The following is a 26,772-nucleotide window of genomic DNA, read 5'->3' as shown; positions in this document are numbered from 1 at the left end:
CAGGGAAGACATTCAGGCTTAGAAGGGAGCTGGAGTCTGATTGTTTTTTGCATTACAGTCATTTTTTCCCCTTCTTGGGAGTGGAAAGTAGCCCGAATGTGGTGACTCTGCTCATTCACTCTGCTGTATTGTGGTGTAAACGGGCCCTGGAAGGAATGTGCTTTAGTGAAGCAGGATTTCAACATAGCAAAGCATGACTGGGGCAGCTTCTGTTCTTAGCTGGGGATTTTGAAGGGTTGTTTTTTTTTGTTGTGGGTTTTTTTTTTTTTTTTTTTTTGTAACAGGCTTTAACATGTCTATTCTTGCAGGCACTTGGTGCGGCAGGGAAGGGCTGTTATCCCCGATTTAGAGAAGCACGGGTTAAATGGCCCATCTGAGGAAGCATGTGCCAGAGTGGGAATTTGATATGCCTTTTCAGAATGTAACAGCTGTTCTGTTGTGTGATATTGCAGCTCGGAAACATTGATCAGCTCCCTGGAGAACCGTGCGTTCTCTGATTGCCCACCACATAATGCTCCATACATTGTGGCCCTCATCAGATGTCTCCTACCACATCTCACTCACAAATTATGTGCACGATACCCTGGCACACACTCAGATCCTTTCCTTACAAGATTCTGTTAGGGAAACTCATCCATTTCTTGTTATTTTCTCCCTTTTCCTCACCGGTGCAGTTTAAGTAACCTTAGGGAAACTTGTTCTCCTTCCTCTGAATCTCCCGTTTGGTTGTATTATTTATTGATTCTGATTGAAAACTTTCTTGCATCAGGTTGCTGCAATGTCATCTGCTCAGATAAGACAGGCACTCTGACAGCCAACGAGATGACGGTGACTCGGCTGGTGACCTCGGATGGCTTCCAGGCAGAGGTATGGATGAGGCGGCAACACGGACTCTCCTGTTTGAGTTCAGCGGGGCTCATTTGCTTTTGCTTCAATTAGTCCCCAATGAGGGAGGCTGATCAGTCCCCAAACAAGCCATTTCTTGCATATCGCAGGTTCCATGAAAGCAAAGGGACTTTTGCAGTGCTGGAGGCAGGCAGAGGTGGGGCTGTGTACAAAAGCTGCTCAGATACCATAAACAGGCATTTATTGACATAATCTGCCGTTCTCTGTAATTATTGTAAATATTGAAACCTGCCATTGACCCTTGTGGATCCACCTTCTGTAGGAATATTTATTATATGGCTGACCAGATCCTTCTGCTTGGTTCATTTACCTGTGGGCAAAGTGGGTGAAAAATGCAGGCACGGCAAACGTGCGGCAGGCCAGCCATCGGCAGGGAAGGACTTGACCAAAACCAGTGAGCCCACTGCTACCAAAGGGCCAGGTCTCTCGACTGAGCCTCAAGAGACTTCGGAAATCATGGCGAACAAGCTCTGTACAAGACCAGCTGATTCTTTTTGTTCCTATACAGTTATCATAACATACTTCCACTACCTGCAGCCTTTCGTATCAGCACTGCTTTGAGCTAGAAAGAAAAATCCCAGCGCACCTCCCAAATCAGCAGCTTGCTGGAGTGCTCCCCGCGGCATGCAGCTGCAGCCCAGTCCCGCCTGGCACTGGGAAGTTTGCTCTGTCTGTGTCTCCCTTCCTCAGGTCAGCGGGGTGGGCTACAATGGAGATGGAAACATTTATCTTCTGCCATCAAAGGAGATTCTTAAAGAATTTTCCAACATCTCAGTTGGGAAACTGGTGGAGGTAAGTATAAATTAGGAACCAGCTTGTCCTATTTACATTGGGTTTATTTGCACAGATCACTTCGGGTAATGACTGTGGAAAAAAGCCACTTTTGTAACTCCAAAATGAACTGTCTTGCTAGAGCCTTCTTATGGGCAGGCTCTGAGTAACTGGGATATAATACCTGAAGCTTATGGGTGAAAGGCAGTACTCACAAGACATGGAGGGAGAGACCAGAGTCATCACCTTAAAGTGTCAAGGACATTTGAGATAAAAATACAGTTCTAGCAGACAAGAGATTGGTTAATTTTACCATGTTCAGCTTTTTAATGTGGACAGATTCTAGACTTCTGCTAGCTACATAGTCAATTTATGAATGTACTGTGATGGTCTCTGAGTTTTATGTTTGTATTAAATAAAATCTTGCACATTCAACTGTAGGCAGAAGTGGAGCATTTGGGTAGTGAAACGATCTGAGCTGGATTCTCAGATGGAGATTAGGTCTTATTTTATTCATACTGTACATCTAATGTAATAGTGGGAGAGGCTGTTTTCATTTGCATGATTTGTCAAATTCGTTAGATGTATATCATGTTTTGGTTTATGTTAATTTATCCAAATTTATCCAAAACTTAACATTTTACCAAAATACTGCTGTATCCTATGGATTAAGCAGGTTTAGAAATCTCAAGATTGTTCTCAAGAATCTCAGGATCCTGAGATCTCAAGAAATGCTGCTATGGGGACTACCACATCTTTGGGGATGTGGCTGTTTTCATTCTCCCATCTTTCATTATTTCATTTAAAGAGATGAAGAAGCTATGAATTTAGTTATGAAACACCCACCCCCCATGTAAATATGTCACTTTCTTTAGGCTGGCTGTGTAGCCAATAATGCCGTTATCAGGAACAACAGCGTGATGGGACAGCCCACAGAAGGAGCCCTCATTGCCCTTGCAATGAAGGTAAGGTTGTTAAGATTTAAATTTTTCCAGAAATTTAAAAAAAGAAAAGAAAAAAAAAGCTGGAATTGTTATGTCTGATAGCAGTGATCAGACTTTTTTCAAGTCCCCAGACTGACTTTAGTCTTTCCTTGTCTCTTCTCCCCAAGGTCACAGACGTACACGTCTCCCATGTAAACCTCTTGTCACAGACAAACACCTTCCCTGAGCTTCTGTGCTAGCAGCAATAATTATTGTCCTTGGTTAATCTCTGCAATTACACTGCCTAATGGATTTCTTTCAGGCTCAGACTGGACTGCCTTTTTTATTTTTTCTGCACATGCCAGTTAAGAGTTCAGGAGGAGGACAAGAGAGTGAAAAATGAGCAAGAACAGGCCATAGCAGAAAGCATGGCAGAGGGTCATCCTCACTTTGGGTCATCTGCTAGGTTTTACTTTTTTCTAGTCATGAGTATGTAAAACAGGAGTTTTCATGCAGATTGCATCCATGCTGATAGGCAGAGGCTGTGAAATGCCACCAGGTATCATCTCATTGGTGTTCCTCAGCCTGTGAACCGCAAACCTCACGTGGGCTGTAAAGACCAGAAGGTGCCTCTGATGAAATGATGCACCTGCAAACATCTGTTCTTACCTCCTATTTTTAAAGCTTGTAACTTTAACAGTGAAAATATGTTTGTTTGTTAGTTTTTGTAAAACAATGACATTGTATTTCCCTAAATGCTAAATTGAAATCTTCCTTTGGCTCCACCATTCCATAGCCAAACAATAGCAAGATACAAAGGAAGCTGTCAATTCTTTTTTTCTTTTTTTTTTTTAGTTTGGTGGGAGCAGGGGGAGAGAGACTGGAAGCTACTTCTGATCCCTACTTCCCCTAGAGCAGCCACGCATGCTGCTAAAGCAGGCGTGGATTGATTTCGACTGTCGTGCTTCATAGCTGAAGGGTCGTCTTGTGGTGAATTGCTTTTTGAGTTTAATTCATCAGGAAATAATTTGAAACTACATCCACGACTGATCATTCAGTTATTTGCAATTTTCCTTTTTCTTCCAAGTAGGGTGGCTGGGAAATAACTGAAGCGAGGGAGGCTGAGCTTGGGCTGGAAGAAATCTGCTCTGCCCATCACTTTGCTGTAGGTTTAGGGAAAAGACTTGAGCCTCCTTTGACCCGAAGCCCCACCAAGGCAGCAGTGCAGCTCTCCAGTTCTTGCAAAAGTCAACAGGAATCAAGCTTCAAATTCCAGTTTAATTTATCTCACATCCAGCACCAAAAGGCAAAGATGGGTTTCACTCTCCCCATGCTTTCTCTTGAGCTCTGTGCTATATGACTGCCTGGAAGTACATGGTCAACACTCAGTGTTGTAATATGGAAAATATATACAAGCTTTGGCATTGTTCAGCATTACAGTGCTCTTTTTGTTTTGCTTTACTTTAGATGGAATTAGCTGACATAAAAGATATTTATGTAAGAAAGAAGGAAATTCCGTTTAGCTCAGAACAGAAGTGGATGGCTGTGAAATGCACACTGAGAAATCAGGTAAAGCAAACAGTGGCGTTGGCTGGTTTTGTGTTTCTGATTGTGCACCTCAACAATGGGCATGAAATGGTATCTCTTCCGCAAATAGTGGGTTTAGAAGTTAACTATGTCAGGAGAAAACCGAACAAACCTCAACATTCCCAGCTTGGGTGTAAGTTCAGCTTGTACAGCCGTGTTTGAATGGGAGAAGATCATACTTTTCATATTGTAGTTGGAGTAGGAAAACAAAAGTTTTCAGAAATAACTGACAGGGGAAGAAAGGTACAATGTTTGGAAGAAAATGTTGCCCATTTTTCCCTTAAGGAGCTCGTTTTGGCTGACGTTGTACTCTGGTTTAAAACTTCGCTAACCTTCTCATTGCCGTTCTCTCTGTGATGGCTGAACATGAAAAATGGCTAGAGCAACATTATCACATCCTATAAATAATACATGCACCTGGGCATTTTACAAAATGGTGAAAGAGAAAACAAAGGATCTTTTTTACCTGGGATGTAAAGCCTTATGCATTATCAGTACTTTTAAAACATGGCGCATGGGTTTTTTTATATATATATATATATATAAAGTATATTATCTTTTTACTTTAAAGGATCAGGAAGATATTTACTTTATGAAAGGAGCATTTGAAGAAGTTCTTCAGTATTGCACTCTGTATAACAGCAGTGGCATCTCCTTATCACTTACACCCCAGCAGAAAGCCTTCTACCAGCAGGAAGAGAAACGAATGGGCTCCTCAGGTCTACGGGGTCAGTCATGACTCTCTATGTCCCTTAAGCTTACAGGTTATCACACCCTAATACTTTCCTGCTCTGTTTTAGTTGGGATGTAGGGAGGCTCTGTCCCCAGCATCACTTGCCTGATCTCTTCATAACACTCATCAGAGTTTGCCAAGGGCCATGTCTTAGGTCTGCTGGCTGCTTGCTTTCCATCAATCCTTTTTTTGCTGAGTTTAATTTAGTGAGATTGAAGGGAGCTGAAAATAAGCACTGGAAATGGTGAATGTTTTTCTTCCACGGAGCGTTGCGATTGCCTGGGATACGGTCTGAATGTTGGATTTAAAAGCTTTGTGCTGAACCTGATCTAAGCGCTGCTCTGCCAAGTTTTGCTTTTGGAGAAGCTGTTTCAAGAGCAACAAAAATCAACTTTGAAAGAGGTTCAAAACATGGATTTGGGCACCAAGATTTTTATTTGAAGTTTGGTTCTATTTTTTATTAGTACCAAATCTAACGATCTCCTTTTGATCCCGACTCCATGTCAGCACACAGACCACAGAAGTTTTTGTGTGCATGCCATTTCCTTCATCACTAGAAACATCCTTTCAGAAATGTCTTGGACTTTCACACAGTAACAAAGACACCATCTCCTGTGCGCGCTCCTGGGTTGTAAGTAGATGAGCACAAGTCTTGACAGCCAGGTCTGGAAGGTGGTATAGTTAATGTATGTATTCTCCAGCCCTGTGTCTTGTGGTTAGCAACTCATGTACAGAGCTTGCTCTACAATATCTGAATCATCTGCTGTTGTGAATGGCAAATTACTGCTCTGAAGAAAAGTGATTAGCTCAGGCAGCTGCTGCGAGCTTATGATTCAATCATCAAAGCAACACTGACATGAACCCCTGGCACATCCTCGAGTGATTTAAGAATGATTGAATGATATGGTTAGGCACCAAGAACAGAAACAAAATGTTCAGAGCCTTGATGTTTACACGATGGAAGTTTCACTTGTTTAACTGAATTCACATTTCACATTTTTAGATTAAAAATAGAAGTTTAAGTTTTTACAGGAGCGCTGTTATCTAACATGGTAGTTGAACTGTATCTGGTCTAACATTACATTGTCCCAATTTAATCCATCTGCATTCAGGGAAGACTTGGTAGACAGCTTTAAATTGGAAAGAAATCCTAAGCAAAACCTGTGAAACAGAAGTGTTCTGATTCAGATAAACTGCCATTATTTGAGTGGACCAATTTTTTCCATCCATCCATAGATCTGGTTTTAATTCCTTTTTTATGCTGGAAAACTGGCAATTTAACATCTCCTCTAAATGCTTGTTTTAATGTGTGGAACCACATTATTAATAATTCTGTTTTGTCTTCCTTTTTCTCCCCCTGTTTCTAGTACTTGCTTTGGCTTCAGGTCCAGAACTTGGCAAACTAACATTTTTAGGTCTGGTTGGAATAATTGATCCTCCAAGGGCTGGAGTGAGAGAAGCTGTTCAGGTCCTCCTTGAGTCCGGTGTATCGGTAAAGATGATAACTGGAGATGCCCTGGAAACTGCTGCGGCTATAGGTAGCAAACTTCAGCTTCTTTCCTGTGGGCCTATATTATGTCTGTCAGATCAGTCTAACGTTCTGTCACATAACAATTCACTTTTTCATTCTTTCTGTGTCTGCAATAGAGGTTTTAAATGCCACTGAGTTTTTGCTTTTCCATTCAAACAAATAATATTAAATGCAGTAGTAGAGCAGCTCTATTGGGCAAAATTCCAGTGACTTAATTCCACTCTTTTAGGGCCAGAAATGGCAAAATCTCAGTGTCGGGCCCTTCAGTGAGACAGATAGCATTGCTGGGATTATAGACTCCACTGATGTTCAAAGTGTGGGTATCTCTGCATTTCCCATTTTTGCATTTTGCCATTACAAATATGCAGAGCAAGCAGCAGAGAAGGGAGTGACAGATTTAGTATCAGCTCCAGTTCTGGGTATTGTGCGGCTCCCAGGACTCCAGCTGAGCAAGGACAGGGTGACTGGCCCAGCTGAAAGCCAGAGAGCTGTGTGCCCTGTCAGATGCCCCAGGTTCAGATGTGTTTCCCAGTAAGTTCTTTAATTGCTGCCTCTATTGTTTGAGTCAGGAAATAGTTGGCTTTTTCCAGAGGTGATGGGCAGGCCTCATTTTGGGCTTTTCTTTGCAGGACAGAATATTGGTCTCTGCAATGGGAAGCTGAAAGCCATGTCTGGGGAAGAGCTGGACCAATTGGCAGAGGCAGAGCTGTCATCCACTGTCAAAAATGTAATGGTTTTGATCACAAAAATAAGGCCTATTTCCAATAGCATCCATCTAACACAAGATTGTATTTTTTGTTTTTCAGGTTTCCATTTTCTTCAGAACAAGTCCAAAGCAAAAAGTAAAAATAATAAAGGTACTAAGAGCCACTCAGACCCATTGTATGCCTCACAAAAACAAGATATAAGCTGGGAGGGGAGAGCAGTTCTCTAGACCATCTGGTATTCCAAGGCAGGATCAGCTCAAACTAAAGGACTGTAAGACCCAAGCTGGAGCTTTGGCAGTATTTACACTGGAAGTATTGGCATTTCTCTTGCAGATCTGGCCTGGGTTATTTGAAAGGCACTAGGGAGTTATTAGCAAGCATAGTATCAGGAGACTAATTTCTGAGGACTTTACTTTCCTCTTCTAACTCCTGCTGGAGTTGTTAAGACTCTCTACTCTCCTGAAAATCCACTCTCTTAATGCTCAGTCTGAGCTTTGTCCTCAGTGGGTGCCGAGTCTGCTTTACCCTGTGTCACACAGCACTTCGGCTCTTTCGATGCTACGTGCAAATCCTGGGACTGCCAACAGGACTTACTTGCCTTCTCCTGCTTCAGAGCCTCTCTCCACTCTCACAGGCTCTGCAGAGGGCTGGTGCTGTTGTGTCAATGACAGGAGATGGGGTTAACGATGCCGTGGCCCTTAAGTCTGCTGATATCGGGATTGCGATGGGACAAGCCGGTACAGATGTCAGCAAAGAGGCTGCCAACATGATTCTTGTGGACGATGACTTCTCAACAGTCATGTAGGTTTAGCAACTTTCTTACTATCAGACACTTTCTCGCTTCAGACACTTTCTGGCTCTCCATTGCAACAAGTCTGTTGCGTGACTAGCCCTGGAAATAATGCAAGACACAGGACATGTAAGTCCACGAGTGGAGATACCTAGTGTGGGTATGGCTCATTTTCAGCTGCGTACATGGCAACGACAATGGTTTCAGTTGCATACACGGCAATGATTCCAGCAGTGGTGACAAAGCTACCTTTCATCTGAAAGCCCTGGTTTCTCATTGCTGTAGCTAACCGGGGATTTGAAAGCACCTAAAAGTCTGGGTAGGTCAGAACTTGTGCTCCCTGCCTCATCCAGGAAGCTTAGGGGGAAGACATGATTTGCAATGCTCTGTTGGTTCAGAACAAGAGTCGGCAGAGTAGAGTGAGGCTATAAATAGGTCACAGCCCCGCTTTATGAACTGCAGACCTGACCACATGAACCAGGTTTTCAGATCTACTAGTTCTGATAAAGTAATTTTAATTTTAACTGAGAAGCTGCATTGACATCCTCTTCCTGAGCTGGGGTCTGAATTTCAACTGAAATACGTGCTAGAGAAGACAACTTGTATTTTGAGTGTCACAGGGAGCTCAGTGTAAAATAGTGTGATCCCTAGTTATTTAATAAACTCTCTCCTTTCCAGGAATGCAATAGAAGAGGGAAAGGGAATATTTTACAACATAAAAAATTTTGTCCGGTTCCAGTTGAGCACGTAAGTTTCTGTTTCCTTCAGTTCTAGTGAAAGCACCTTTGGGGTGAAGCCATGCAGAATAATGATGTTCTGTGCTTTGCAGGAGTATTTCAGCTTTAAGCCTAATTACTCTGTCAACAGTGCTCAACCTACCAAATCCACTCAATGCTATGCAGATCTTATGGATCAACATCATCATGGATGGACCACCCGCCCAGAGGTATGGAAGAGTCAAGATATCATTTGATATTTTATCAAAATATTCTTGGGTTTAATATGTCTGAATGTGGCTTAGGAACACAAGCTGTTATGATTTTTTATCAATGCACTAATCATTTGGCAGTTAGATAAGACAAGTTGTACTTTTGTTCCCTCCTGGTCTCTCCAAAAGCATTTACTTCACATTTACTTGAGGTTTTACACATTCCCATTTTGTGGTGGAACCCCTTAACTATTCCAGTTTTTGACTAGGCACAGTCTGTTATCCTGAGTGCATCGCCTGCTGATAGCTCTGCAGGTCTGACTGCCAAGGGAATACCGGGTATGTGCGGGTGCATATGCCCCAAAATCCCAAGACTTGGGAACCTCAGCCAACAGCTAATTACAACTACTGCTAATGACAGTTGCTATTTTGACATGGAAGAGACGTTGGCCGCTGTCTGCGATGGGATACTGATACGATGCACTGCCTTGGCCTGATATGTCACTTTAACTCCTCAATATGCAAAAAAGACCTTTGGTGTAGGTGCTGCAGACAAATCTGGGGCCTCACGTAACCCTGCCAGAATAGTCACTCTGCATTTCAAAGAACTGCATCTTCCAGATCCATCCTGTTTTATCAGCAGTACTGTTTCAGGACAATCTGCATTAACTAAACACGCGCCTCTGCTTCTCTTTGAGGCAGCTTGGGAGTTGAGCCTGTTGATAGGGATACCATCAAACAGCCACCCCGATGTATCACGGACACGATACTCAGCAAATCATTGATCCTGAAAATCTTCATGTCAGCTATAATTATCATCAGTGGAACCCTCTTTGTCTTCTGGAAGGAGGTGAGGAAATTCTGCAATTATATCTTGTTTCCATGAGGGTGGAGAGCAAAGTGAAGGGCAGTTTCTGAAGTACATGCGAAGGATCTTCTGAAAGACATCCCATGGGGAAGGGACAGTATGGGCAGAGGGTTAGGAAACCAGGTCTCCTAGCCCTGCTTCTGCCTTCCCATGTTGCCTCCAATTTGGAGCTTCCTATCTAGAATGGGAAAATTATGACAACATGATATCAATCTTTTAAGGTACTTCTCACCTCTAGTTTTCCATGGAAGTAGAAAATGCCAGGTACATAAGTACTACGGATTGCTGTTAGTAAATGGTGACTGTTACTGTAACAATTTAAGTCATTTCATTTAGAACATTCTTTACTCAAATTCCACATCGGTTTAAGAATTGGTTAAGAAACATGGTTGATAAGATCATAAAGTCAACAATTAGCAGGGAGCAATTAATGCTGCCTAAATAGCCAGCACTAGATTTATTCTTTTGGTTTACTACCCCTTGATTTGACTGGGATCAATAACGGGAATATTTAATTCATCTATTACATTTACATATTTTTGTAGGGCTTAACTAACCCCTGAATTTTTACATGTGCTTTCAGAATCCAAAAAGTGGCATAACTCCTCGAACCACAACAATGACTTTCACCTGTTTTGTTTTTTTTGACCTCTTCAATGCCCTGACATGCCGCTCTCAGGTGAGATAGCTTTATCAGCAATAATTTCTTGTCTCAAAACACTAACATAAATACTAGGATACTAGTATTTTGCATAGGAAGGGTTTTTAAAGTAACTTAAAGCAGTATGATTTTTATCATCTTTAAAGTTATCCATCACAGCTCAACTACAACTATGCTTTCAAGTACGTAGCTCTGCCAAAGTCAGTGTCTATGTAACTTCAAAAAGTAATGGAGTTTATACGCAAAGAAACAGTGTGACGTTCACGTACCAACAGGAGACTGGGAAATGTTACATATCCTTTTTTTTTCTTTTTTTTTTTTTTTTCTCCTAGACAAAGCTGATATATGAAATAGGCTTTTTTCGAAACCGCATGTTCTTATATTCTGTGCTTGGGTCATTTTTGGGACAGTTGGCTGTTATATACATCCCTCCATTACAAAAGATCTTCCAGACAGAAATTTTAGGAGCACTAGGTAAGTTGCAAAATAAATAATGTATTTTTTTTCATTAAAGCTACTTTAAAAAGCAGATGCCATTGCCAAATTGTTACAATAGCTCCCAACAGATTGCTGGTAGGGGTAATCAATCAACAGCTCCTATAGCTGTATACATAAACATAGCCATACGCAAATAGTAGCAGTGTTTAATGGTATTATCCCAGCCTAGGTTTTTAATTTTGACTTACTGCACATAAATACATATAAATGGAGACACGCCAAGATTTTCCACGAGCTCTGTACGATAACGTTTCTCCATATAAATCCATCTCGGATCATTATGCAGTCACTCCGTTTTGAAGAAGCAGGGTGAATGTTTCCTAGCGGAAATGCAATGCATATTTTACCATTTGAATCAGCCTAAGCAAGCTATACCATACCCCACTGTACTGCGCCTACATTAGGCGTGTAGTTAGAAGCAGGGTTCAATGATCCCAAATGATTAACATAGAGGCTTCCAACCATGATGTGGACTATACCAACTACGGCTACTCCTTGGCTACTACAGTCATTTCTCTTAGTTCAACAGCTAGCAAAAGCATAGCTAGGCCATACATCTGTGGAGTTTACGCACAAGTACCTACGGCAGTAAGGCCCTTCTCTGGGGACTCCTGCCCAGCACAAAATCCAGCTGTTCGCAGTGTTCACCTCTGCTCTGTTTCCTCTTGGCAGACTTGCTGTTTCTCACTGGACTGGCTTCCTCGGTTTTCTTCGTGTCTGAGTTTGTCAAACTCTGCGAAAAAAGCTGCTGCCAACCAAAGCACACAAAGGGATGTCATGACTGATGCAAACCTTCTCTAAAGATATGCTTGGAATGGAGCTGTCATGGTAGATTATTCAACCGCACCATTTTCTGACACCACACATTCTTCATCTATGAAGATACTCAAGTGAATCCATACTGACAGTCCTCCTTACACCAGAGTCTGTTCCTTCTACACGCCTTACCTAAGCTGTGTGAGCTGTCTACAGAAATATCCAGAGCGGCTCCTGCTTTAAGCCAAGATCAGGTATATTTTTGTAACATTGATCTCTATGTCAAGAATGCTGTGATAGTCCCAGACAAAATAACAGTTTCACACCTGTACAGAAAAATCTGTTGTGCATAAACTAAAATTTTATTTATTTAAATCAAAATGATTTTTATTAATAAAATCTACATTTTAAAATGTTAGTAACAAGTATCTGAATGAGATTCTCGATTTAGACCCGTCCTTTTATATTAAACAGAAAAATGGAAAAGACCTGCCTTCACTAGCACTTCTTATAGTCAACGTATAGTGTTTCTAGGTTCCCAGATATCTAGCCTGGATTCAGCAGGACACTCAAGGAAGCTGTGGGGAGATGTCAAACAAAGAGTAGAGGGCTCTAAGCGCCCACCCTCGGCTGTCAGCTTCTGCCAAACACTGCAGTGATTCTTCTGTACCTATGTGACTAACAGGAGCAAAGTGGAAGGCTGGTGTGATCTGATGCACGGTGGTGAGTGGATTTAATGGGGAAGGGACACACTTTCACAAGCGCATGAGAATAAAGATGACTCATGCACATAGCAGGGAAGTTAAGCTTTGCAGTTGGATCAACAGCTGCATAAAAGTGATTGAGAGATGTTTAGATCATAGCTAAGCCCACTGCTGACAAATGCTTTCTGGGCATTTTTGGATGCATGAACACTAAGCACAGACTGCTTAATCATTAGGTTCAGGAAAAAAAAGAAAGTTGAGTCTCTTCCAAGCCAATCTTTTACATTTAAAGAACAATGCTGAATAATCCCATCTGGTGGTTGGATCAGTAGTGTCCTAGTAAATAATGCTTCACTGATACACTTGCTAAAAGTGTCATAGTGTCAATTTTCTTCTTGCCCCAGCTTAACATCTTCACTTCAAAATGAAGATGAAGAGTCTCCAAGACAAACCTCTCAAAAGATGCAATTTCAGAGCTCAAAATGCTATGCTGATCTTCACAAGACTATGTTTAAACTGAATTATATTTCAGATTCACAGTCTAGAAAGAACTAGCTATACTGATACTTACTTTAAATCAAATAAAAGCTGGCCACTGAAATATTTCTGGTGAAGAGTAGCTTTGTGCAATTCACCCTCCCCAGATACAGTCTGCAAAGGGGTCTGCTCGCTATTTTTATAAAATCCTTGAAAATGGTTTCAGTCTTTAAAGAAAAGTCTCTGCCTTGTAATGGAAAGAAAGGGAAGTCTAGCTGTTTATTTTATGTGTAACTGCAGAAATTCAGCTATGTCTCATTCCTGTATGCCATCCACTTCAAGTATCTAGTACGTTTAGTCAGTACTGAAGCGATGAATTTCTCTGAGACTTACGGTGGGAGTTTGACAGTGTTAAAAGCCAGCATCACCATGCTTACAGAGAGCATCATGTACTGACTTGCTGTCTATATAGCACTCCCTACTTTGTACCATTTAAAATCCTTATTAAAATATACAGAGAAGAAAATTATATAAAAGTATCAGTGTAATTGTTTTAATGCTTACATTTTTTTCTGTGTGTTACAAACTTGGCAGACTATCTGGTTTATTTAAGCAAATACAAGATAAAAGGACATTAGCTCAGGCTTTTCACAGCATACTCTGTACTGGAACAGATAGCATAAATGCCCCAATCACTAGCTCAAGTAGCACACAAAACACACAGTTGGGTGCTAGGATGTCTGGCTGGAGCAATTGCTTCATGCTCTCCTTTCAAGGCTAAATTCAGATTGTTTAATATTTTTTTAAAAAAATGGGATCTACATTAAGGCACAAGTGCAGATTATTCAGAGTATTCAAATCTGGCTTCCTATGAAAAATAATCGGGTGGGGAAAAAAAGGCACCATACAAGAAAACATGAATGGAAAGAAGTTGAAGGAAGGTCACATGATCAGGAATCACAGTAATTTTACAGACCTACAACACATTTTTTTCTCTAAGCTGCACAGAAGACAAACCTATGCTAAGACAAAGGGGATTTGATACAGTCCTTTCCCTTAGGAAGAGAAAGGCTGACAATCATACACACTAATAACCAAACACAATTTGCTGAGTTAGAAATCAAAGTCCCTGGTAGAAATTAGGATAACTTTTGGCAAGTTAATGACATGTAGAATTAGCAAGGTTAAACTAATAATTACTGATAAATGTGAACAGATTCAAGTAGAAAAAGCCCTGAGTATAAGAGACCTGACAAAACTGGTCCTGATTGACAAACCAGCCAACAAAACAGAGCAAAAACCCCAACTGACTACATTTCACATTGCGGGCATTTTTTTTCCCTATAATATAGTAATGATTAATTACGTGGATATAAAGTGTACAGCAGTTGTCTTTAAACGTGTTACAGGCATAACCCTGATTTTTTTTTTTTTTTTACAAGGTATCTGCAGATACAATTCCCAATTAACTGTGGATGCTTCTTACTTAATCCTTTTTACAGCCCTATCTTTTTCTCCAGTCTCAAGTAAGGCTACTAAAGAAGGCAGGTTCCTTAAGGAATTTCTGCTGGAGGTATTGCCCATTCTTAGGATAAATATGGCTAAATGATTCCAATGGTTCTGCTCTACTAAATTTAAAAAGCGATAGGCAAATTTCTGCAGAAACATCTTAAGTAAAATGCACTAAAGTGTAGTGTAGTATTATAAAACTGGATGCTGTATATGCAGTGTTCTGGTCATCTTACAGCCCGTATAGAGTTACTTGCTAAAAATCTGACAGAAAACATGACATTTAATGCTTTAACTGGAGCAATGCAAATTAATAGCATCCTACATTTGGAATCACGTGGACTACTCTATGTTTACCAATGTAAGACATCATTACAATTTGCAAACTTCATAGACTAATTTCATTGCATGCAAATAAATATGCGCAGCTGAGGTATAAGAGCCTTAATCAGTGTTTCGAGCACTCTTTATATAAATATATATAAATTCTCCAAGTCTTACTGTCAATAACTTCTGTTGTTTTTAATTTTGTATGCAGAGAGGATCTATCAGGAATGCTGGCAAATTCATATTCAGCTAGAACTTAGAGATGTCTAATGATAAAGTACCTAGTTAATTTTTCTGTCCTCCCCAAACAAAACCCTTCAGGCAGGCTATTGCATTGGACCTAAATATTACGTAAGTATGAGGCTTAAGCTTCATCCCAGATAATTAGGTAAATGTAAGGTACAAAAGTAAAGAAAACATATCCTGTCCAAGGAACATTAACACTGAGGAGCAAAAAATGAAAAGGTTTTTCATGTTACTTTGAATCCTTAATTATCGTCATCCTCATCCTCTTCAATGGGTTCTCGTAGACCTTCGCTGTGACGACTTTTTCCAGCCATTTCTAATAAGGCCTGAGTCTCAGGATCTACATCCAGAATACTCTTCTTACCTTTGGCCTTCACAACAAAATTAAATATAGTTAATTTATAATGTCATTGTGAACGAATCAATATCAGGCTGCAAGAAAGAGACATACTTAAAACTCCACAGGTAATCTGGTTTGCGAGCTTGTCACACGGAAGCCTGCATACTTTCCAAGTAAGGCATTTAAGAGTCACTGGGATACATTAAAAGATTTTTATTGCTGCAGTTACACAAAATAGCCGTAAAGTTTTCCTAAGAAGACAATGAACTATCTCAAGTTTATTCAGGTGACAAGCCAGCCAGAACATCCTGGTTAACCTGACCTCAGTCTGAACTGCAGACATGAACTTTTTTTAGAGAAGAGATTCAAGTACAACTCAACATTTTTTGTAAACAATTTGTTCTGTTTCTATTTAGAGCTACATATCCAGTGAATAGGCAGAGCACATGAATTTAATATGAAAAGAAATAAAAATAAGAAAAAAAAAAGAAAACCAACAGCAAACAGTTCAATAGGAGAAAAAATTACAGGCGCAGAGGAGACTGGAAAGAGGTCTCCTACTCATTCCCAGAAATAAACCAAATGCAGTAAGACTAGCATAAATGTATTCACATAAATTTACTGTAAAACAATAAATAGCAAATTTAAAGTCCCTGGTAAAGAAATCTTTTGGGTTCTTTTCCTGAACTATAGATTGGGCTTTACTTGTGAGCTTCCAGTGCTTTCTGGCTGTTTTACAAACACTGGGTTTTATTAAACCCCTCTAAGGAGTTTCCTCCTGGAGACCATTCCTCAATATCAGAAAGGCCTTCTGAAATTCAGAATGCACTACTGCTCTTCTGACTCTTATCACCTCATGGCTCCTGATGTTCGTTCTTGTTGGTACCCTCAATAATTCCACTGCTGTTTTGCCACTTGCTTGCTACAAAATACATAGCACCACAGGGCCAGTTACAAGAAAACATTCTTCGTTGCAATGGAGAGTGTTTAATCCAAAAACTGCAACTGTTAAGTTTTGCATTTCATCTTCCATTCCCATCAGGACACAATTTCACAGGTTCACCTACCCCTGCGCTTTCAGGGAGGTCTCCCACTGCCCAGACTTCCATGGCATCCAGCGCAAAATCCTCTTTTGCTGACAGCTGGGGACTGTTGTAGGTGGTACATCGAGGTTTTGCTTTACTGTGTCCCTTCCCATAGTCACTGTCTATCCAGAGTCCAAAGTATCCGTGTTGTCCGCCCATACCCTGGGAACCAAAGCAGCACACTAAACACCTGCTACACACACAAAACACGCTGGGCAAGTTATGAAACCTGGAGTGCAAATTGCTGTTTCCAGTATTTATGTCACACTCCTACGGGTAGGAGAAAAAGGGCATTCTGAGTGAACCTGGGCTTCTGTACCCAAACACAGTATTCCTGAAGACAAACAAGAATTTACCTGAGTAATGCTGCCCTCCCTGTATGCTTTACAGAATACCAGCACCTGCAAGCACTTCAGCTGCATACTGTGCTAGAAATTTAGCTCACTAGTTTTTGTTTATTGACTAACAGTTCCATTTTAAACAGGGTGAAAGTGCTCGGTTTTGCTGCCTCTTTCCCATGTAGAAGTATCTACAGAAACAAATAATGTAATTTGATGTTGTTTGCTTTCTTTAGAGCAAATTTACTCCAGAGTGCTGCAATTCCCAAAGTTATGGGCACATAATGCTACGAAACTGTGAAGCACTTTTCAAAACAAGTGGTGTGTTGTAGCTCTGTTGAAACTTCTTTGCCTCTGGAGAACTCATTGGTGAACCCGAGTAAAAGGAGCTTCTGCTACTGTAATCACCCAACTGCAGCAGCCTACATGCAACTCTTGGATTCTAATTCTGTCTGATTTTCTCAGCCTTCCATAATTTAAAAAGCAGTTAGTGTGGCAGTGAGAGCAGCCAGCAGAAGGATCCTCAATTACACAGATCAGCTAGCTTCTGCTGCTTCAGTGATGTGGATACATGCAGTCAATTCTTCCAGACAAACAGGGAGGACTGCTAGAAGGGCTTCTGTGATAACCAAACTTAGCAAAAAGATTTATTCCCAGAACCCCCATAAATCTAACCCACATAAAGCCCACCAACTTGGGTCAGGCAGAAATAAATTCCATTTTAGTTGATTCAGTACTTCAATATACATATCAACTGTAAAGTATAGACTCTATCAGTACTGCACGTGGTTCTCCATCGTTATCCATAGTTCGCACTTTACACTGATGCTTTCACAGAAAAAAAATTTTAAAAATCCTCCTACTAAAAGTGTGGCACAAATAGCAGCAAAGGGATGAAAACTTCCTCAGAGAATAAATAAGCGAAATAAATCTGCTCACAGTAACAGAAGCAAAACCCACAAAACACTTCCAAACACCAGCCATGAATCCAATTTCCAAATTGTCACTTCTTAATACTTACAAGTCCATTCGGCATTGTTTGTTGGCCATGGTTCAAATACATGTAGTGGTCATTGTACCCTGTGTATGTGTATACAGCAAGAGAGGGGAAAACAGAAAACAGAAAGCATCTGTTGTCACCTGTAAACAGAAAAGAATCTGAGGTCAGACAACCAACCAAGCAGTAACTTGCCTACAAACAGGATAGGAAAAAAATACTGAAGAAGCACATGTGAATAAATCAAAGAGCAGCTGCAATCTCAGAAAGCCAATACCTGTCTCTCATCAAGATCTAGACCTATTGTTTATTCTCAGTTAACACTGTGCAGGGTCACAGAAATCAACGTGATTACAAGGCTGTGACCAAGGGCAGAGTCAGAGGCATGAGCAGTACATTACATTACTATGTAAGGGTACGCCTACCACAGGCTTGCACAGTATCACCTAAAACTGGCCAACTGCTAGACCCATACAAACTGATGTGAGTGCAGACACCATTAGTTCTGACTAGACTGATCTATAGATGAGTTAGGATCAATGATTTAGAGTACAATTTTCATTATGCCCAGTCTGGTGTTCGGAGGGACCTGTGGTATGATGGTCTAGTATGCTGCATGTGTTAGTCTGCCAGGAAAAAAATACAAGGGAAGTGTTGTGTAATGAATGTAACACAACATTATATTAGCTGACTGAATGGTAATTATCAAATACTAGTTAAGTGTAGGAATTGAATTTTTAATGTGGCAAAAGTAAGGATTCCTAGTAGGACACATTATCCAGAGTCCGTAGGTGGTTGGTTTTTTATGGAAAGCCACCATAAAAGTTCTTTCCAAAGAGTTACAAAAAAAACCCCTTTCCTCTCCCCAGAGGTTTCAAGGGAACAAAAATTTTAGCTTGTCCGAACAACCCTTTTGCTGCTGGATTTTAAAAAAAAGAAACTCAGACAGTGCACAACTGGCACCAGGAGGCTTAACCTGCCTGCTGCTTGGCTCGGCTGTTCTGAGATGGAAGATTGCCATCTGCCGGACATCTTCTTGAAACTCTAATTCACTGTATGTCCTTCATTTTCATTTCATTTTCAGTCTATGCAACTACAGGGGTTGATAGATTTCACTGAAAAGAAAACCTAGTCCATGATCAATAAGCTCTGCAATTTTAAAAGTCTTATCAAATAACAAACTATAAACATTAATCAGTAATATGCCTGGCTGGGTACAAAGCAAAAACAACTTCACGTGCATGTTTTTCAGAACTTTGTGTTATTGTTGCCACAGGAAAATACACTTGGAAGTATATGAAATACTGCATGTTGTGAAAGTAAAATGACTGTATCTATTAGGTAGACAGAATGCTTGTGCCTGTTCAGAATAGGCAATGCTTACCAGGGCCATGAGATACTAGAAAAAGAAAAGTGAGTTTTACCTTGGAACTGTGGCTTCACCTCCCAGGAGTGAGATGCAAACCCACCAAAGATATAACCATCTAAGTCCTTTAAGATCACTATGCAAGGTCCTTTGTTCACTATATGCCCACATAACTGTGAAAAGCTTTCTCCATGAAGCTTAGAAGAAAATATAAGCTGCCACTTGTGCTGTAGCTCTGCAGGTAGATGGGAGTTGATGTATATGACGGATGGAATGTCAAAGAGACTGACAAGTCCTCTTCCTTTGATGCCTCTGCAGCCTGGAACCAGGTTGACTATGTCTTTGGTTTGGTCTGGGACAGAATGCAGAACATGGAGGCCTTGCCTGATAACAACACTGAGGAAAACTGAGATCTGTGGAATTCGGTAAACCCAGTCCTCAATGACACTTTGATCAAAACTTGTCTCCATCAGCTGAAGACCCACAGGTTTTGTCCCATCTAAATAATAAGACACACAGGAACAGTGATAAGCCTCCGAGGCTGGAAAATAATCAGTTGATTTTTTAAGTGTAAACAAAATATTCCATTATTTTAATGGACATGAAACCACATATGAGAGGGGCTGGTGACAGTAAAGCGTCAACTACATTAAGCAGATGCACACACAGAACTGAGAAACATTTGCCCATGATATCCACTGGTTGGGCTGTAATGATTAAGAAACACAGACTCCTAGTTACAACTTATGAGATGTTCTTTGCAAGACAGCAAAATCTGTTGTTACCACAGTGCAAAGATAAACCTATGCCTTGTAAAAGCACATACAGTCATAAATCTAAATGCCCATCACCTGTAAGTCAGGCATTTGTAAAATAGACATATTCCATGGCAAATAGTTTTGCATGTCCACTTAAACTGGGACTTCAAATCAAAGCTCTCCTGAATTTAGGGGAGAAAGATGGTAAGGTAAAATTAATAAAATTCCCAAGTCATTTGCAAAACACTAGGTTTGAAATACTGGTTTTACCATTTAAATTCAAAGATGTGACCTGATGAGAAAAATTCGTGTGAGACCAGTGATCGCATGAGCTCTGTGCCATTCTGGGATATACTACATCCGTCCTGCTTACCTGCAAGCTTCAATTCTGATATCAGCTGAGAAGCCAGAGCCTTTATGCCACTTGCAGATTCCCTAGTATTCTCCAAACTCCAACCTTTCAGTTCTTTCCTGTAGCTCAGTACATGGACTACAGATGCGATCAGATCCTCTGTGAACTTAAAAGGTTAAAACATCACCATTTTGGCATTTCTTAAATAAAATTGCCAAGAGTTTCAAAAGACTTTCTGAAAATAAAGTCACACAGTACTGATGCTGTAATACCAATGGCACAAACACCTCTTCTCATGATGAGTCAGAAATAACAGAAATGCTATTTCAGTGTCATAGGTCTTAAAAAGTATCCTTTTTCAAGATTTTCAACATTTTGTATATGTTACTTCACAAAGCATCACAACAAAATATGGCATGAAAGAGGGAGGGGAAGTCCAAATTTTCCAGTGGTAGGAGCTGCTAGTGAATTACTGTTTTGTGAGACCCCAGTCTTCCACCTTGCAAGCTATGTATTTGATTCACGCATCTAGCCTGCAACTAAAGCTCTAGAAAGCATTTCTAGAAGCACCAGCCACACCACAACCCTTGCTGGCTCTTAGATATAGCCGGTCTCTGCACCCTTCAGAGTGAGCCTGTGAACCATCAGACAAAACAGTCAGCCTGCTCCACAAAATCCAGATCCTGGTTCCCAAAGTAGACAAGCCAGCACGGAAAAGCCCACAGCTGAAACGGTCACCCCATATAAACCGCTTTGCCCACACTGTTTGTCCCAGATCAGCAAATTGGTGGTAGAGAGATTAAAAAAATATAAAAGTCAGGAATCCCTATTCTGAATCTTGTGCTGTAAAGATTACCTTCGAATTACCTTTGTCTCTGTTCTGTTACTCTGCCCCCAACACACATTTCACTGCCTGTTTACCTCTTGGATTTGTTTGCCCTTCACAGGCCCTTCTGTCTTGGAAATCATTCTCATTATTATGGTAATCTTCTCATCTGCATTCCCTTTTAAGAGGTTTGACATAAAAATTACAAACTGCTGCTTAGCAATCGGTTCACTCAGCCCAGACGATTTCCCAGTCAGGTCAATACTTTTCATTCCATTGTATAACCGAACAGTCATTTGCTCTGGTAATGGCTCCCGCATATACACCTACAATGAGAAAAGCAGCAAAAAACATATTTTACAAATGCAGAATAACTAATATATTCCAGCTAATCTGTGCTGGCATATACTACTATGAATGAAGGATTTCAATACCAAGTGTCTACTATCAGCAACAAACTTTTGTTGAAAGACTGGTTTTCCAAGAGGAAAAAAAATCTCTATTTGTATAGTATTTCCTTTCTAATATTCTTTAGTGATCTAAGTTGCTACTGTTTTTCTACAAATGCCATGGACTTTAAAGAATACAAAACTAAAGTGTTAATAGGGTATTAACAAAGGATTTCTGTAAGATAACTCTGTTGTAATGGTTTACAACTCTGCCAGTCCAACATTTAAAATTATGGTTTAACTCTGCTTTTGATAGCGGAGGTCACAGATACTTAAAAAAAAACAGATTGTAAAGTTTTTTCCATATCTCAGTTTTGGACTCAAGACAATACAGGCAAGGTGTTTAACCCTACATGCACACATAGAACAATTTGAGAATTTTCTTCCCGCAGAGCAATGTCTAATTCAGGCACAGAACAAAACTGAGACCACCTGACTTTTATAAGACATCCCTGATGTTAAGACAGTCGAAATCAAAACTTATTCATCTAAATTGCATGACCGGCTTCTGAAATTGAAATCTAACTGCTATACATCACCATACATCACAACACTGCGGGAAAGATCTGACTCTGAATTCAAGAAACTTTCACAGTGTTCAAGATAATTACACGGTTTATAAATAAATCATCTAAAATACATCCATACACCAGGACATGATTACACAGTGTCTTCAGTGCGCATAGCTCTGTGCATGACATGCTGAAGAGATGACTTGACTGTTATGCACAGGGGTGTAGCCCAACGGGGACTATGCTGCAATCAATGGAGCTCCACCTGCGTAAAAGCACTCCAGCTCTATTCCGTGGAGCTGCTATTACCAATCCATCGTTGGCTCAATACCAGTCCTATTGAAGCCACCAGGGCCGTTCCCATTTGATGTTAATGGCTGTTGCTGTGCATATAGGGTGAGATCCAATACGTCCCTGCTTTTGTTGCTGTCAGTGGTAACACTCCCATTGATTTCAGTAGAAGCAGAATTAGCAGCCACCATCTTGCACATTAGAGTGCTTTCTATTGAGGGAGAGAGGTCACAGCGATTACAGCTGTCTTTCAGGAGCCTTCTAAAAGTGCTACACGAACCTGAAGTGGGACAAGCAGCAGGGAACGTCATTAAAACCACTATACTCAAGGGCTTTTTACTTCACACTGCAGTATTACTTTCCCACTCCCTACCCTTTCCCAGCCACCGCTTAGTTGCACTGTTTTGCTACACTTAAGCTACTCCAATGAATAGACAGGGGGTGTAAAAAAGGAGGACTCTAAAAAGGGAATCCAAACATCGTTTAACAAACTCACATCTCTGACAGTTTAGAACCCTTGTCTTAAATGGCTTCAAGAAAGTATCTAGAGATACCTGCTCTACCTGCTTTCCAAGCTGTGCAGCGCAGCCTGCTCTGCTCCAGAAGCCATGTAGCTTCCTTTTTGTAAAGCAGAGCCCAAGCAGAGTACATGAGGTAATGCTTGGGTCAACCTTACCAGCCTGTTCTTAGATAAAACCTGCCACATAACACTCTAGCTCAGGCACAAGCATAGACACCTACGAGGCAGGCACGCCAGTTGCAATAGTCCCTGCAATAAGGAATTAGGCACCTACAGGCAGTCTTTCAAAAGATTTTAATTTTAAGTTGGCAAACGAAATGACCCGAAAAGACAAACGTCCATCAAACATCACACACATCTAGGGGCAAAGCCAAAAGGAGAACTTCTTCCAGGTGCCAGTCAAGTAACAGATGCCAAGGATCAGGTTCTTGGACGTATTAGGGTTGAAAAGGTGGGCAGCAGCACCACTGTTTCCAAACTGGTGATAGCTCATAAGCAGCCAGGCTGGAGGAAGGCTAAAGCTGGTCTGTATCCAGCTATATTACTAAATATCTTAAAATAACCTGCTTCTTTTGCTGAGCTTTAATTTAATTCCATTAACCTGTGTAACATATATAAAAATGCACTTTTAATACTACATTCATTTGGCCACTTGGTTCCTGCCTAACTGAAGTTATCAAGTATTGAAACTAATCATTTTCCTCTTCTTCCTTGATTAGAAAATAAATGCAAAGTTAATCAGGAAGTGTAATGTATGTTAATTAGCTAGAACAGGGAGCCACAGCTTAATCAGTCAAAATTGAATTCTCTCCTTTTAATGCAACTGGAAAGATTAGAGACAGCGATGCAACTGAGGGAGAAAGATATAACCAAATACAAACTGACTTTCTCACAGCTTTGCAAGAAAATCTGTAAGTAATCACAAACTATAATCTCCAGGGGGAAGAATATTCTTCCCATTTTTCAGTTTTCTGTAAAAATATTTTTGTAGGTCCCAACTTTACTTCAGAATCAGGAAGGCTGCAAATTGACCCAACAGTGCAATTTAAGAGATAAATACAAACCTGAAAGTCACTACTCCTGTTAAACTGGAAGAAAAATTTACATATCTACCCTGCCCCAAAACATATACATATTAAATTGAGACGAGCAATCCTTAAAAAGTAACTATTGCCATGCCTTTAGTTTCTTTCTGAAATTATGTTCAATGGACTGCATCCCAGATATATCAGGAATAATAAATTGTCTTGCCTGTAGTGCTGCCAGAGTCACAGTTTTCTTTGTAGCTTTGCCATTTTTCGCTCCAGCTGAGCCACTCGATCCTGATAAAGTATCAAATACTCCATCAATGTCAGACTGCTCCTCAGGAAGAAATCTGGAAAGATGATTCTGATAGGTATTGCTTTCTGCATTTCCCATCTTTTCAACCTGAAGCAAAGGAAAAGGAGTAAAAAAACCCAGTAAACACAGAAAGATATCACAATGTCCATGAAAGACGTATCAGACTAACATACCAGTGCAAGTTTACAAGAAGAGCAAATTACTAGCCTTCTATATTAAAAGTACTGTTTAGTCTCTATTCACTGAGAAGCAATGAACTTAAACAACATTCTGAACAGTAACTGTACTTTAAAAAATGACTAACAGCTCTTTGTTAAAACCACCGTCTACCAATTCAAACCTCATTCAAGCCTATCAAATGGAAAAACCAATATGATCCAATGATTAAATTAGCTTGTACAAAGTGACAAGTCTGTCAGCCAGAATACATCAGTAACATGAAGGGAATAGCCTGATTATGGATTATTTATGACAGATTATGCTACATCTTCCCAATGCATTAATGGACTGAAGCTAAGCCTGCCAATAAGATGTGACACTAAAACACCATCACTGTAAAGTCTCTGAAGGTGACATGAGAATGTTTTTTCTAAGGACGCAATACAAAAATTATTTTAAAAGCTGCCAAGAAACACAGCAACAAAAACATTTAGGAAGATGACTCCAGACCCGTCACAAACACAGTTTCCTACAAAGTCAAGAAATGGTTGAGAGCTGGTAGCTACAGAATTAAGGTTGGCGGGGGGTGGGGTGGGGTGGTTTGGGGTTGGTTGGTTTGTTTTATACATTTAATGACACAACTATGACTTCTCTCGCTGGCCCAGGATTCACCTGCATTACAAAGACTAATTTTTTAATGTTGTCTGGGCCACATGCTCTGCCCTTCTCCCTGGAGCAGCACAGAATGGACCTAAATTTACTTCTCAGCTTGCAAAGTGCCACGATTTTGTCAGCCAGGAGATAGAAGTTTAACCTAGTCATTGAGAAGTTTTTGTGTGTTTTCTCTCCCTTCCCCATTGTTGTGGAAATTCACCAGACCCTGACCTTTATACCTTGAAAATTACATATATATGTGTGTATTTATACATTACACACAGGCCCACACATCTTTTTCCTTCCCCAAAGAGCTAGAAGGTCAACCTGTTCATTGAGAAGTTTCTGTGTTTTCTCTCCACTCCCTGTTCCCACGGGAATTGACCAGAGCCCACCTGTGTACCTTGAAACTGACACATACCTGCGTGGGCACATGTCCTACAGACACACACACCTCCTTCCTTCCCGAGAGCTGTTTCCAGCACAGGCCAGGGCCAGCAACACCTTCACCACCGACCCCTCTGGGCCCGGCAAAACCGCCTGAGCGCCGGGCACGGCAGCTCTGACAAGGGGCCGCCGGGTGCAGCCGGCCTGCCCCAGCTCCAGCTCCAGATGTTCTCCTCATGGTGTTGAGCCAGGGTTTGGGGCCGGCCCCCCACAGCCAGCAGAGACCCCCTCAGGGAGGAGAGCCCTTCCTGAAAAAAGAGCCTCCTCCCTGGGGGGGGGGCAATCCTTCCTAAGGGGGGCCCTGGCCCTGGGGGGGGCTCCTCCAGTGCCACAGGGGGGCCTGAAATGCCAAATTCCACCATGCCTGCAATGAGTCACCACTGTAAACGGCCTTCCCGTCTACCTGGGGTAGACACACTCTTGGGGTGACAACATAAAAAATACGAGAAGCAGAATAAAACATCCTTTTGCGGTTCCCTTTCCACAAATTCCACATCCTTTCTGGCACCTCACTTGTAGCTCAGGATTCCCAGTTCCACAGAAACCTCTTTATGCGACAAGCCCGTCTGCAGCCCCTCAGCAGGACTGTTTAGCTTACTCCAACCTTGGGGGCTGGCTTGTGCTGCACTGCCCGCCTGAGCCATGCAGGCCCGCCAGCCACGGCTGCCCGTGAGGTGGCTACCACCGGGGGGTCAGCACCGCGGGGCGACTGGCCACCTCTGTAAGCTGGAGGCCAAACCGTGAAGACACGAGCAATTTCACCAGCGAACCGCTGGAGCAAGGGGGTCCCCGGGCCCTCAGGCCGGGAGGCTCCCGCCGGGACGAGACAGAACAGGCGCCTCCGGGAGAGCCCGCCCTGGGCCGGGCCCCGCCGCTGACACACCGCCCGCCCGCACCGGCGGGGCCGCGCCAGGGCCCGGCCCAGCGCTCGCCCTTGCCGTTCCGGCAGTTCATCTCCCGGTGTGCTCGGCCCAGCCCTCCCCACCCGGCTGGCAACACTCCAGGCGGGTCCCCCCTCCCTCCATCCCGGCGACGGAGCGCGGCGTGAGGCAAGTGACCCCGCTCCGGGACGGGGCGGCAGGGCGGGCCTGCCCCTCTGCTTACCGGCAGGGCCCGCCGGCCCCAATCCGCCCCCCGGATCGGCCCCTGCGCCGTTGCACGGTCCCCGGCAGGCAGGGCCGGCGCCTGCAGGCCGCCCGGCGGGGGCGGAGCGCGGCGGGGGCGGGCGCTGGGCCGCGGGGGGGGATGGCGGCGGCGGGGAGGGACCGGCGGCCTTGGCCCCGCGGTGCTGAGGCGGGAGCGGGCCGAGCGGAGCCCGCTGTGCCAAGCCGTGAGGCCGCGGCCTGCAAGCGCCGGAGCCGAGCGCGGCCGCGGGGGCTCTCCTCCCTGTGGGGGGCAATGCTTGCTGAGGGGGG

General features: G+C 42.1%; 3 protein-coding genes across 7 annotated transcripts in view; 2 read left to right on the top strand and 1 right to left on the bottom strand.

Annotated features, from left to right (window-relative positions):
- Positions 1–11,862, top strand: part of ATP2C2 (ATPase secretory pathway Ca2+ transporting 2) — a 28,532-nt gene extending 16,670 nt beyond the window's left edge. Inside the window, exons 13-27 of one of the 2 annotated variants that reach the window (XM_080410690.1) lie at positions 770–867; positions 1,597–1,698; positions 2,553–2,642; positions 4,068–4,169; positions 4,759–4,915; positions 6,288–6,458; positions 7,081–7,178; positions 7,258–7,308; positions 7,793–7,959; positions 8,627–8,695; positions 8,778–8,894; positions 9,579–9,726; positions 10,328–10,423; positions 10,738–10,879; positions 11,576–11,862. In XM_080410690.1, coding sequence (XP_080266816.1) covers positions 770–867; positions 1,597–1,698; positions 2,553–2,642; positions 4,068–4,169; positions 4,759–4,915; positions 6,288–6,458; positions 7,081–7,178; positions 7,258–7,308; positions 7,793–7,959; positions 8,627–8,695; positions 8,778–8,894; positions 9,579–9,726; positions 10,328–10,423; positions 10,738–10,879; positions 11,576–11,688 — 1,721 coding nt within the window. In that variant the 3' untranslated portion in view covers positions 11,689–11,862. Of the gene's footprint in view, positions 1–769; positions 868–1,596; positions 1,699–2,552; positions 2,643–4,067; positions 4,170–4,758; positions 4,916–6,287; positions 6,459–7,080; positions 7,179–7,257; positions 7,309–7,792; positions 7,960–8,626; positions 8,696–8,777; positions 8,895–9,574; positions 9,727–10,327; positions 10,424–10,737; positions 10,880–11,575 lie in introns of those variants that run through there. The other variant, XM_080410691.1, reaches the window with a different exon arrangement.
- Positions 11,863–12,000: 138 nt separating this feature from the next.
- On the bottom strand, positions 12,001–26,570 carry MEAK7 (MTOR associated protein, eak-7 homolog). The gene is made up of 8 exons (XM_080410795.1): positions 26,462–26,570; positions 24,008–24,184; positions 21,080–21,310; positions 20,180–20,324; positions 19,107–19,547; positions 17,707–17,825; positions 16,330–16,509; positions 12,001–15,293 (listed from the first exon to the last, which is right to left on the bottom strand). The coding sequence occupies exons 2-8, from the start codon at positions 24,173–24,175 to the stop codon at positions 15,165–15,167; spliced, it is 1,413 nt and encodes a 470-aa protein (XP_080266921.1). The 5' UTR covers positions 24,176–24,184; positions 26,462–26,570; the 3' UTR covers positions 12,001–15,164.
- Positions 24,296–26,772, top strand: part of KLHL36 (kelch like family member 36) — a 100,648-nt gene continuing 98,171 nt past the window's right edge. For all 4 annotated transcript variants that reach the window (XM_080410708.1, XM_080410705.1, XM_080410716.1 and 1 more), the window contains exon 1: positions 24,296–26,410. The gene's annotated coding sequence lies outside the window, so the exon portion shown is untranslated. The remainder of the gene's footprint in view (positions 26,411–26,772) is intronic.

This window comes from Falco punctatus (assembly GCF_963210335.1).
Source record: "Falco punctatus genome assembly, chromosome: 14".
Taxonomy (NCBI): Eukaryota; Metazoa; Chordata; class Aves; order Falconiformes; family Falconidae; genus Falco; species Falco punctatus.
The sequence above is the reverse complement of the archived record's forward strand: the minus strand, read 5'-3'. Positions and strand labels throughout refer to the sequence as shown.